Below are 11,922 nucleotides of genomic sequence, written 5' to 3'. Positions count from 1 at the left end.
AAATTTAAGCTTTCTCCAGTAACACTGATATTATTATACTGTGACTCATCAAAGTCATCATTGTCAAAAATATTGACAAATCGCGAACTGTCACGGCCAAAAAACTGACACGCGTCCGTCCTCCGTAAGCGCCACCGCGCGACTGATTGAGATTGTCCAAGCCGTCATGGACGATTTTTTCCACATTTTTTAACATAGTAACTAAATAAGACGCAATATAAAAATTTCATCCGTTAAAAGCCCTCAAGTTATTTCTGAACTTTAGTTTAGTAAAAGATTTAGAATCTCAAATCGCTTATTTTAAAAATAAAACCATAAATAGAAAACGAATAGAGGTAACTTTGGGAATTTATTCTATCGAGTCAACTTCATCAAATCGTGTTTCCATCCGTTAATAGCCCTAGAAAATATCCTCAACTATGCCCAATAAAAATCTTAGCCTTTAATTTTACTGTTTAGTACCTCAAAAATGAAAAATGAAAACCTCATTTTCGCCATTTTCTCTGCTACCCGGCCTTAACTTTAGATAATCTTTTGATAAAATAAAATAATTATCTTTAAATTGATGCAGTTTTTGTGTCTAACAGTGTATATTATAAATAATAAGTATCATTCAACGAACGAAGTGAATGGCGAACTTCATTCTACGTGAATGTATTTAATATTTTCATAGCAACACTGTTAATTATCAAAAAACACGCTTTACACCCACTGATCCCGGCGCTAATCCAAAATATAACAGTTGCAACCGATGCTCTAGTAATGGAACATTGTCGGTAGTTAAAACTTATTGTAGTACTTTATTGCCAACTTACAATTCTTGAGGTGTCAGAAATTGGGCCGTGACAGTATGACATTGAGAGAGTTATGTATGCCAGTTTAGATTACAACAGTGAATCATGGACATGTAACAATTACTTGGGTAATAGTTGAAAGTAACGTGTGTATAGATACACAACATATAGCTTCGCACAGTAGTATCTCGTAGATGAGATGAGTCACCTTTACCAATCCCTGATTTATGCAAATAAAGTTAATTAATTTAACAATTTTGAGTATTATAAAAAAAACTGTGCTGGGTATTAAATGACTGATGAATAAAATCGACGACCTGATAAAGGTAGCGGGAAGGCGCTGGATGCAGGCCGCTACCAACCGTGCGATGTGGAAGTCATTGGGGGAGGCCTATGTTCAGCAGTGGACGTCCTGTGGCTGAAATGATGATGATGATGATGAATAAAATCGTGCTTACATAATGTTCGCTGTAGATGCGTACTGTACCACAGTGGTATCGGTGTGTGCGCGTGCGTCGAGGCAAGTGATAGAGGCGGAAAGGACGCGCGCGCGCGGTCAGGTGTCGGGCGACCGCAGCGAGTGCAGCGCGTTGCCGTGCCCCGCCGGTCTTCGTCGGTCCAGGAAAGTCTTCAGTTGGGTCGCTGATAGTGGTGTGGGTGGCGCCTGTAAGAAAAGAAGAACAGGTTAACATTGTGACGCGTGTAATCGTTGAAAGTGATAATAGGTAACGTGTTTGGAAATAAGAATCAGAAAATGACTTTTTGTTTGGATCATTAACTTATTCCGATTTGCAGTTAGGTCGAAACAAATAGTTAGCCAGGTAATTTAATTGTTTTATAAAAGACGACAGCCGTTAAACAACGCGCAACGGCTGAAATATCAGTCTCGACAAGTGAGTCGTGAGTGCTCGCTGATGTCACTCCAGTGTCTGCGCATGCTTCTTGGATCTATCAGTAACCAGGCAGTCTATTATGACGTCTGCTGACATGTGCTGACGCTCACTGTGACCACGCCATTTTAGCACTAAGGACTATACATACAGGGTGGAAACGATAAGTGATCTCATTCGATTATTTCTAAACTATAAATGACATCGAAAAACTGGTTACTGATCCTGAAAGTGCTTTACAAGCTCTTTCAAGAGGAACTAATAAACTGGATCCATCCGGAAATTCAATGTTCAATGGCGAGGCTCACGCCGCCCCAGTGCTCCGGCGGGAAGCGGCGTCGCGCTTCAGTGAGGGCTCAGCCTCGAGTTTAGCGGGCAGCGGGGCGGGAGCGGGGCGGGCAACGCAGACCCGTTCTCGAAACAAGCGGGCAGCTCGCGCGGCGCTTTAGCGGCGAAGTGTTGTGTTCGGGATTGTGTTGTCGAGATATTTGTTTTTATTCGCAATCGAAATGTCTGAACAACGGCGACAATTTTATTTCGATTCAAATTTATTCCTAACGCTCGATTTATTGTGGGCAAAAGAAGGAGTGCGCTGCCCGCTCGTTGCCCGCTCCCGCGCCGTTGCCCGCTCGTTGCCTGCTCCCGCGCCGCTGTTTTCGAGAACCGGTCTATTTGATTTTACGCATCAGAACCTGCCGCTACCGCCGCCGCCCCGCTGCCCGCTAAATTCGAGGCTGAGGCCTGAGACACTAGTGCCGGGCTCACCTCATCGAACCAGGGGTCGGCGAGCGCGTCCCGCAGCGGCAGGCGCGCGGCGGGCGCGGGCTCCAGCAGGCCGCGGATCAGCTGCTGCGCGCGCTCGCTCACGCCGCCCCAGTGCCCCGGCGGGAAGCGGCGTCGCGCTTCAGTGAGACACTAGTGCCGGGCTCACCTCATCGAACCAGGGGTCGGCGAGCGCGTCCCGCAGCGGCAGGCGCGCGGCGGGCGCGGGCTCCAGCAGGCCGCGGATCAGCTGCTGCGCGCGCTCGCTCACGCCGCCCCAGTGCCCCGGCGGGAAGCGGCGTCGCGCTTCAGTGAGACACTAGTGCCGGGCTCACCTCATCGAACCAGGGGTCGGCGAGCGCGTCCCGCAGCGGCAGGCGCGCGGCGGGCGCGGGCTCCAGCAGGCCGCGGATCAGCTGCTGCGCGCGCTCGCTCACGCCGCCCCAGTGCCCCGGCGGGAAGCGGCGTCGCGCTTCAGTGAGACACTAGTGCCGGGCTCACCTCATCGAACCAGGGGTCGGCGAGCGCGTCCCGCAGCGGCAGGCGCGCGGCGGGCGCGGGCTCCAGCAGGCCGCGGATCAGCTGCTGCGCGCGCTCGCTCACGCCGCCCCAGTGCCCCGGCGGGAAGCGGCGTCGCGCTTCAGTGAGACACTAGTGCCGGGCTCACCTCATCGAACCAGGGGTCGGCGAGCGCGTCCCGCAGCGGCAGGCGCGCGGCGGGCGCGGGCTCCAGCAGGCCGCGGATCAGCTGCTGCGCGCGCTCGCTCACGCCGCCCCAGTGCCCCGGCGGGAAGCGGCGTCGCGCTTCAGTGAGACACTAGTGCCGGGCTCACCTCATCGAACCAGGGGTCGGCGAGCGCGTCCCGCAGCGGCAGGCGCGCGGCGGGCGCGGGCTCCAGCAGGCCGCGGATCAGCTGCTGCGCGCGCTCGCTCACGCCGCCCCAGTGCCCCGGCGGGAAGCGGCGTCGCGCTTCAGTGAGACACTAGTGCCGGGCTCACCTCATCGAACCAGGGGTCGGCGAGCGCGTCCCGCAGCGGCAGGCGCGCGGCGGGCGCGGGCTCCAGCAGGCCGCGGATCAGCTGCTGCGCGCGCTCGCTCACGCCGCCCCAGTGCCCCGGCGGGAAGCGGCGTCGCGCTTCAGTGAGACACTAGTGCCGGGCTCACCTCATCGAACCAGGGGTCGGCGAGCGCGTCCCGCAGCGGCAGGCGCGCGGCGGGCGCGGGCTCCAGCAGGCCGCGGATCAGCTGCTGCGCGCGCTCGCTCACGCCGCCCCAGTGCCCCGGCGGGAAGCGGCGTCGCGCTTCAGTGAGACACTAGTGCCGGGCTCACCTCATCGAACCAGGGGTCGGCGAGCGCGTCCCGCAGCGGCAGGCGCGCGGCGGGCGCGGGCTCCAGCAGGCCGCGGATCAGCTGCTGCGCGCGCTCGCTCACGCCGCCCCAGTGCTCCGGCGGGAAGCAGTAGTCGCACTTTATTATGTTCGCCGTGGTCTCTTCTATCGACTCGTCCAGGAATGGCGATAGCTGTAAACGTTTTTATCAGGTTAAATGTGAATTATGGTGACAAAAGTTTTTATTTACGCGTTTCGTGCCAGACGATTGCCGTGCGCTTGTTGTGCCTGTGCAAGACCGCACACAGTAAATTGTATGATAACTGCGTTGGAATAAAATTGACAATAACCAATAGTTAGTGTGCGGTCTTGCAAACGCACGGCAAGCGCACGGCAATTGTCTAAATATAAAGCGCCTTAAGTGATAAATCTATACTATCTATACTTATATTATAAATGCGAAAGTAACTGTGTGTCTGTCTGTCTTGCTTTCACAACTAAACCACTGAACCGATTTTAATGAAATTTGTCATGAAGATAGTTTGAGTCCCGGGAAAGGACATAGGATAGTTTTATACCAGATTTTGAAACATAGACGCGCGTGATAAAGTTTTTCTGTGACAGACAAAATTCAACGCGGGCGAAGCCGCAGGCGGAAAGCTAGTAATAGTATAAATTAGGGATGTTATGGATATAAATAAATAAATAAATAAAAATTCATTTATTTCCAAAAATACTTGTATACAGAGTTATTACCGAGTCTTCCCGGTAGTAGTCAGAGACACTTGTATTGGGAATAACTCGCTACTTCCCATTAGGATATCTCTAATTAATTCTAGGAGTATTAGTTCACTAAGTAATATGTAGTTTCGGTTACGGATATAGGAATAATATTATACCGGTTTCGGTTACGCTTACGGATATCCATAACATCAACGGTTACAGATATTTTTTTATTTCGGATATCCGAAAGTTTCGGTTACGCTTACGGATATCCATAACATCCCTAGTATAGATGAATACTCACCCCAGTAAGGAACACGTATAGAAACACGCCGGCCGCCCAAGCGTCCCAGGCGGGCGCGGGCGGGCGGCCGAGCACGCACTCGGGCGGCGCGAACTCCAGCTGCGCAGGCGCCGGCGGCAGCACGTCGCGCTTACGGATATCCATAACATTCCTAGTATAGATGAATACTCACCCCAGTAAGGAACACGTATAGAAACACGCCGGCCGCCCAAGCGTCCCAGGCGGGCGCGGGCGGGCGGCCGAGCACGCACTCGGGCGGCGCGAACTCCAGCTGAGCAGGCGCGGGCGGCAGCACGTCGCGCTTACGGATATCCATAACATTCCTAGTATGAATGAATACTCACCCCAGTAAGGAAGACGTATAGAAACACGCCGGCCGCCCAAGCGTCCCAGGCGGGCGCGGGCGGGCGGCCGAGCACGCACTCGGGCGGCGCGAACTCCAGCTGCGCAGGCGCCGGCGGCAGCACGTCGCGCTTACGGATATCCATAACATTCCTAGTATAGATGAATACTCACCCCAGTAAGGAACACGTATAGAAACACGCCGGCCGCCCAAGCGTCCCAGGCGGGCGCGGGCGGGCGGCCGAGCACGCACTCGGGCGGCGCGAACTCCAGCTGAGCAGGCGCGGGCGGCAGCACGTCGCGCTTACGGATATCCATAACATTCCTAGTATGAATGAATACTCACCCCAGTAAGGAAGACGTATAGAAACACGCCGGCCGCCCAAGCGTCCCAGGCGGGCGCGGGCGGGCGGCCGAGCACGCACTCGGGCGGCGCGAACTCCAGCTGCGCAGGCGCCGGCGGCAGCACGTCGCGCTTACGGATATCCATAACATTCCTAGTATGAATGAATACTCACCCCAGTAAGGAAGACGTATAGAAACACGCCGGCCGCCCAAGCGTCCCAGGCGGGCGCGGGCGGGCGGCCGAGCACGCACTCGGGCGGCGCGAACTCCAGCTGCGCAGGCGCCGGCGGCAGCACGTCGCGCTTACGGATATCCATAACATTCCTAGTATGAATGAATACTCACCCCAGTAAGGAAGACGTATAGAAACACGCCGGCCGCCCAAGCGTCCCAGGCGGGCGCGGGCGGGCGGCCGAGCACGCACTCGGGCGGCGCGAACTCCAGCTGCGCAGGCGCCGGCGGCAGCACGTCGCGCTTACGGATATCCATAACATTCCTAGTATGAATGAATACTCACCCCAGTAAGGAAGACGTATAGAAACACGCCGGCCGCCCAAGCGTCCCAGGCGGGCGCGGGCGGGCGGCCGAGCACGCACTCGGGCGGCGCGAACTCCAGCTGCGCAGGCGCCGGCGGCAGCACGTCGCGCTTACGGATATCCATAACATTCCTAGTATGAATGAATACTCACCCCAGTAAGGAAGACGTATAGAAACACGCCGGCCGCCCAAGCGTCCCAGGCGGGCGCGGGCGGGCGGCCGAGCACGCACTCGGGCGGCGCGAACTCCAGCTGCGCAGGCGCCGGCGGCAGCACGTCGCGCTTACGGATATCCATAACATTCCTAGTATGAATGAATACTCACCCCAGTAAGGAAGACGTATAGAAACACGCCGGCCGCCCAAGCGTCCCAGGCGGGCGCGGGCGGGCGGCCGAGCACGCACTCGGGCGGCGCGAACTCCAGCTGCGCAGGCGCCGGCGGCAGCACGTCGCGCTTACGGATATCCATAACATTCCTAGTATGAATGAATACTCACCCCAGTAAGGAAGACGTATAGAAACACGCCGGCCGCCCAAGCGTCCCAGGCGGGCGCGGGCGGGCGGCCGAGCACGCACTCGGGCGGCGCGAACTCCAGCTGCGCAGGCGCCGGCGGCAGCACGTCGCGCTTACGGATATCCATAACATTCCTAGTATGAATGAATACTCACCCCAGTAAGGAAGACGTATAGAAACACGCCGGCCGCCCAAGCGTCCCAGGCGGGCGCGGGCGGGCGGCCGAGCACGCACTCGGGCGGCGCGAACTCCAGCTGCGCAGGCGCCGGCGGCAGCACGTCGCGCTTACGGATATCCATAACATTCCTAGTATGAATGAATACTCACCCCAGTAAGGAAGACGTATAGAAACACGCCGGCCGCCCAAGCGTCCCAGGCGGGCGCGGGCGGGCGGCCGAGCACGCACTCGGGCGGCGCGAACTCCAGCTGCGCAGGCGCCGGCGGCAGCACGTCGCGCTTACGGATATCCATAACATTCCTAGTATGAATGAATACTCACCCCAGTAAGGAAGACGTATAGAAACACGCCGGCCGCCCAAGCGTCCCAGGCGGGCGCGGGCGGGCGGCCGAGCACGCACTCGGGCGGCGCGAACTCCAGCTGCGCAGGCGCCGGCGGCAGCACGTCGCGCCCCGCCCCCGCCCCGCCCGCCCCCTCGGCCGCGCAGCCCAGGTCGATCAGCTTCACTTGGGGCGCGGCGCCGCCTAACTCTACTAGAATGTTCTCCGGCTGCAACAAGATAAATAAATAAATATCCTTGGACATTTTACACCTAAGCAAAGCTTGTACTATGGGTACTAGACGACGGATATAAACATACTTACTTATTTTTTAAAATTATATCCAAAGATATTGAATCTATATTGCATGTTGTGTCAGCCTATAATTGTTGTTGCATTGTAACTTTGTTCATAATTGTTATTTTTAAGTGTACATGTTGTAATGTAACAATGTTGGTAGACCTAATAAATAAATAAATAAAATATTTTTTAAAATATACATACCCGGGACCTCTCGGCATAGTAGTCCGTTCTGAACCACTATACCAAATGACGACCGATCAATTTTATTTCAGTAAATCTACAGGGTGTTAGGTAAATGGGTATATGAGCCGACACTAGCCCATGTTAACATGGGCATATAAATGGTATGGTGAAGTCAGAAATTTGATATCATTTTATTTTTTTAAATTTTCATACAAAATAAATTTTATAAAATCCCATTTGTATGAAAATTAAAATAATTAAAATGAAGATATAAATTTTCTGACTTCACCATACCATTTAGATGACCATGTTAACATGGGCTAGTGTCGGCTCATATACGAATTTACCTAACAGCCTGTATATTAATTGAATGAAAATGTAAAAAAATGTGGAATACAGAGCTATAATAATAATAAAAAAAATCTATATTTAACCCACCGAATGACTCCCTCTGAAACTTAACTCTTAACCAGGCTCTGGTATCCACAGGGCCCACATCAATTTAAACTTTATGCTGTGAAGACACGGCGGAAAAACAATGACTTTTTTTTAGTACTGGTTAAGGGTTAAAACAAGAAAAATGGAATCGTGATATTAAAATGGGAAATAAGGCAATCTGAAGAAAAAAGGACCTAAAAACGATTTTTCCTCCAGTGCAAAACATATGACAAAAAGACGTGTGAATAGTATTTCTGAAAGGAAATTATGCCTGTTATTGTGCGCTCCTATCCCTAGTCTAGCAGGGGCTACCATCCTCAGCTCCAACGTGTTACTAGCGTTCCTAAGCGCTAAGTCCTAAGTGTACTTCACCCTAACGTCCTAAATTCCTAATGCACAATATTGTTTCCATGTACATAGACAAGCGCAAGTAACAGCTGTCGTGTGTGCTGGGCAGCCGCCTGCTGTGTATAAATAGCGACAGGTGCGCCTGCGCCCAGTTTAGCAGTGGGCCGCCGCCCATTACTTCAAGCGCAAGCGCTTTACAAAGTTCTTAAGACCTACAGGTACTCACCCTAACGTCTAAATGTGCTATATTGTTCCCGTGCAGGTAGTCAAGCGCGGACAGCAGCTGTCGCGTGTGTTGTGCGGCCGCTTGCTGTGTGTACAGCGCGGGGTGCGCCTGCGCCCAGTTTAGCAGCGGGCCGCCGCCCACTACTTCAAGCACGAGCGCGTTAAAACGTTCTTAAGACCTACAGGTACTCACTCTCACGTCTAAATGTGCGATATTGTTCCCGTGCAGGTAGTCAAGCGCGGACAGCAGCTGTGGTGTGTGCTGGGCAGCCGCCTGCTGTGTATAAATAGCGACAGGTGCGCCTGCGCCCAGTTTATCAGCGGGCCGCCGCCCACTAGTTCAAGCACGAGCGCGTTAAAACGTTCTTAAGACCTACAGGTACTCACTCTCACGTCTAAATGTGCGATATTGTTCCCGTGCAGGTAGTCAAGCGCGGACAGCAGCTGTGGTGTGTGCTGGGCAGCCGCCTGCTGTGTATAAATAGCGACAGGTGCGCCTGCGCCCAGTTTATCAGCGGGCCGCCGCCCACTAGTTCAAGCACGAGCGCGTTAAAACGTTCTTAAGACCTACAGGTACTCACCCTAACGTCTAAATGTGCTATATTGTTCCCGCGCAGGTAGTCAAGCGCAGATAACAGCTGTCGTGTGTGCTGGGCAGCCGCCTGCTGTGTATAAATAGCGACAGGTGCGCCTACGCCCAGTTTAGCAGTGGACCGCCGCCCACTACTTCAAGCGCAAGCGCTTTACAAAGTTCTTAAGACCTACAGGTACTCACCCTCACGTCTAAATGTGCGATATTGTTCCCGTGCAGGTAGTCAAGCGCGGACAGCAGCCTTCGTGTGTGCTGGGCAGCCGCTTGCTGTGTATAAATAGCGACAGGTGCGCCTGCGCCCAGTTTAGCAGTGGGCCGCCGCCCACTAGTTCGAGCACGAGCGCGTTCTTAAGACTTAAGTGTACTCACCCTAACGTCTAAATGTGCGATATTGTTCCCGTGCAGGTAGTCAAGCGCGGACAGCAGCTGTCGCGTGTGCTGGGCAGCCGCCTGCTGTGTATAAGTAACGACAGGTGCGCCTGCGCCCAGTTCAGCAGTGGACCGCCGCCCACTAGTTCGAGCACGAATTACAAAGTTCTTAAGACCTACAGGTACTCACCCTCACGTCTAAATGTGCTATATTGTTCCCGTGCAGGTAGTCAAGCGCGGACAGCAGCTGTCGCGTGTGCTGGGCAACCGCCTGCTGTGTATAAATAGCGACAGGTGGGCCTGTGCCCAGTTTAGCAGTGGGCCGCCGCCCACTAGTTCAAGCACGAATTACAAAGTTCTTAAGACCTACAGGTACTCACCCTCACGTCTAAATGTGCTATATTGTTCCCGTGCAGGTAGTCAAGCGCGGACAGCAGCTGTCGCGTGTGTTGTGCAGCCGCCTGCTGTGTATAAGTAACGACAGGTGCGCCTGCGCCCAGTCTAGCAGTGGGCCGCCGCCCACTACTTCAAGCACGAGCGCGTTACAAAGTTCTTAAGACCTACAGGTACTCACCCTAACGTCTAAATGTGCTATATTGTTCCCGTGCAGGTAGTCAAGCGCGGACAGCAGCTGTCGCGTGTGTTGTGCGGCCGCTTGCTGTGTGTTGTGCGGCCGCTTGCTGTGTGTACAGCGCGGGGTGCGCCTGCGCCCAGTCCAGCAGCGGGCCGCCGCCCACTAGTTCAAGTACGAGCGCGTTACAAAGTTCTTAAGACCTACAGGTACTCACCCTCACGTCTAAATGTGCGATATTGTTCCCGTGCAGGTAGTCAAGCGCGGACAGCAGCTGTCGCGTGTGTTGTGCGGCCGCTTGCTGTGTGTTGTGCGGCCGCTTGCTGTGTGTACAGCGCGGGGTGCGCCTGCGCCCAGTCCAGCAGCGGGCCGCCGCCCACTAGTTCAAGTACGAGCGCGTTACAAAGTTCTTAAGACCTACAGGTACTCACCCTCACGTCTAAATGTGCGATATTGTTCCCGTGCAGGTAGTCAAGCGCGGACAGCAGCTGTCGCGTGTGCTGTGCGGCCGCTTGCTGTGTGTACAGCGCGGGATGCGCCTGCGCCCAGTCCAGCAGCGGGCCGCCGCCCACTAGCTCGAGCACGAGCGTGTGCGCGCCCGCTCGCGGCACGTCGGCGAATAGAGCCATCGCGCGCACCACGCCGCCGTGCGCGCACTGCGATAGCATGCGGTATTCGCGCGTTGCGTCCGCACCACGCCCCGCCAGCACCTGATGATTGATAGGTAATATAAATTTAACAAGTTAAAGATTTGAATGAATGTAAACTCAAATGATACAGATTCGTTAAAGGCTCAATCTTTTCTGCGTTTTGCAGTTAGTTAAAATTAGGCAATTTGCAATCAGCTGCATTGAATATAAAAATACGTACGATTGCCAATGTAATGTAGGTAATCATATACAAACCTGTTTCAAGGCGACTCGTTGTCCCGTTCCAGTGTCACGAGCTGCCAGAACTCGCGCCGTGCGTCCTCTTCCGATCTCCTCCTCGATGCTGTATCTCCTCCCGAACTGTTCCCTCTGCCAGCTGCCGCCGCCGCCGCACGCGGCCGGGCCCGACGCCGCCCCGGGGGCCCCGCTCCGGGCGCACACCAGGCGGAAGCTGTACTGGCCGGCCGGCAACTCTTCCAGGGCCAAGGTGTTGGCGGCCGCCGGGGTCTCAGTGGCACGACGCCACTCGCCCTCGCCGACGCGGCAGTATTCGAGATGCGCGGGGCTCGACTCGTCCCACTGCACGACCAGCCCGCCGCCGGGATGCGCCCGGACGGCCGGCACGCCGGGGGCTCCGCCGGCGCCCACCGTCAGCCGCGCCGAAGTCTGCACGCCGCCCAGCTCGTTGCTGATGAGGCAGCAGTAGACGCCGGCGTCGGACGCGCGGCACGCGTGTATCGTGAGGGTGGCGAGCCCGTCGGGCGCGAGCGCGATGGCGAAGCGGCCGCCGTGGCGCAGCGCGCGGGTCTCGGGCGCGGTCTTGCGCCAGGAGGCCGAGGCGCGCGTGGCGCCGGCGCGGCACGACAGCGTGGCGCTGGCGCCGGGCGACACGGTGACGTCGGCGGCGGGCTCGGACAGCTCGGGCGGGCGCAGCTCCGTCACCACGCCCTCGGCGCTGGGCTCGCCGGCGCCGCCGCCGCCGCCGCGGCGCAACTTCAGGCCCCAGGGCCGCTTCGACAGCCCCTGCACGTTGCGCATACACTGATAACATCTCCCCGAACGAGGCGGCTACAAGCGGTGTGTATCGCAAGCGATGCATGCATGCTCTTTGCTCACCTAGTGTTCCGTCACCTTTGTTTACTGACCACTTTACCGATTTAATACTAATAAACGATTAACAATAAATAAACTTAAAGTCATTGGCG

At 55.4% G+C, this 11,922-nt stretch overlaps 1 protein-coding gene and 1 long non-coding RNA gene across 2 annotated transcripts in view; both read right to left on the bottom strand.

Annotated features, from left to right (window-relative positions):
• Window positions 1–799: 799 nt before the first annotated feature.
• Window positions 800–4,926, bottom strand: LOC135087186 (uncharacterized). The gene is made up of 3 exons (XR_010260697.1): window positions 4,804–4,926; window positions 2,450–3,969; window positions 800–1,458 (listed from the first exon to the last, which is right to left on the bottom strand). It is a non-coding gene; the product is annotated as an uncharacterized LOC135087186 (long non-coding RNA).
• Window positions 4,927–4,954: 28 nt separating this feature from the next.
• The window catches only part of LOC135087039 (kalirin-like), a 145,010-nt gene continuing 138,042 nt past the window's right edge, over window positions 4,955–11,922 (bottom strand). The window contains exons 28-51 of the mRNA XM_063981889.1: window positions 10,973–11,740; window positions 10,499–10,777; window positions 10,285–10,446; window positions 10,071–10,232; window positions 9,877–9,957; window positions 9,687–9,767; window positions 9,497–9,577; window positions 9,311–9,394; window positions 8,923–9,003; window positions 8,719–8,809; window positions 8,537–8,676; window positions 7,040–7,267; window positions 6,868–6,996; window positions 6,696–6,824; window positions 6,524–6,652; window positions 6,352–6,480; window positions 6,180–6,308; window positions 6,008–6,136; window positions 5,836–5,964; window positions 5,664–5,792; window positions 5,492–5,620; window positions 5,320–5,448; window positions 5,148–5,276; window positions 4,955–5,104 (exon numbers count right to left, since the gene is read on the bottom strand). Coding sequence (XP_063837959.1) covers window positions 4,955–5,104; window positions 5,148–5,276; window positions 5,320–5,448; window positions 5,492–5,620; window positions 5,664–5,792; window positions 5,836–5,964; window positions 6,008–6,136; window positions 6,180–6,308; window positions 6,352–6,480; window positions 6,524–6,652; window positions 6,696–6,824; window positions 6,868–6,996; window positions 7,040–7,267; window positions 8,537–8,676; window positions 8,719–8,809; window positions 8,923–9,003; window positions 9,311–9,394; window positions 9,497–9,577; window positions 9,687–9,767; window positions 9,877–9,957; window positions 10,071–10,232; window positions 10,285–10,446; window positions 10,499–10,777; window positions 10,973–11,740 — 3,807 coding nt within the window. The remainder of the gene's footprint in view (window positions 5,105–5,147; window positions 5,277–5,319; window positions 5,449–5,491; window positions 5,621–5,663; window positions 5,793–5,835; window positions 5,965–6,007; window positions 6,137–6,179; window positions 6,309–6,351; window positions 6,481–6,523; window positions 6,653–6,695; window positions 6,825–6,867; window positions 6,997–7,039; window positions 7,268–8,536; window positions 8,677–8,718; window positions 8,810–8,922; window positions 9,004–9,310; window positions 9,395–9,496; window positions 9,578–9,686; window positions 9,768–9,876; window positions 9,958–10,070; window positions 10,233–10,284; window positions 10,447–10,498; window positions 10,778–10,972; window positions 11,741–11,922) is intronic.

The sequence above is a fragment of the Ostrinia nubilalis genome, chromosome Z (assembly GCF_963855985.1).
Source record: "Ostrinia nubilalis chromosome Z, ilOstNubi1.1, whole genome shotgun sequence".
NCBI classification, from domain to species: domain Eukaryota; kingdom Metazoa; phylum Arthropoda; class Insecta; order Lepidoptera; family Crambidae; genus Ostrinia; species Ostrinia nubilalis.
This window is presented reverse-complemented; position numbering and strand designations above follow the sequence as displayed.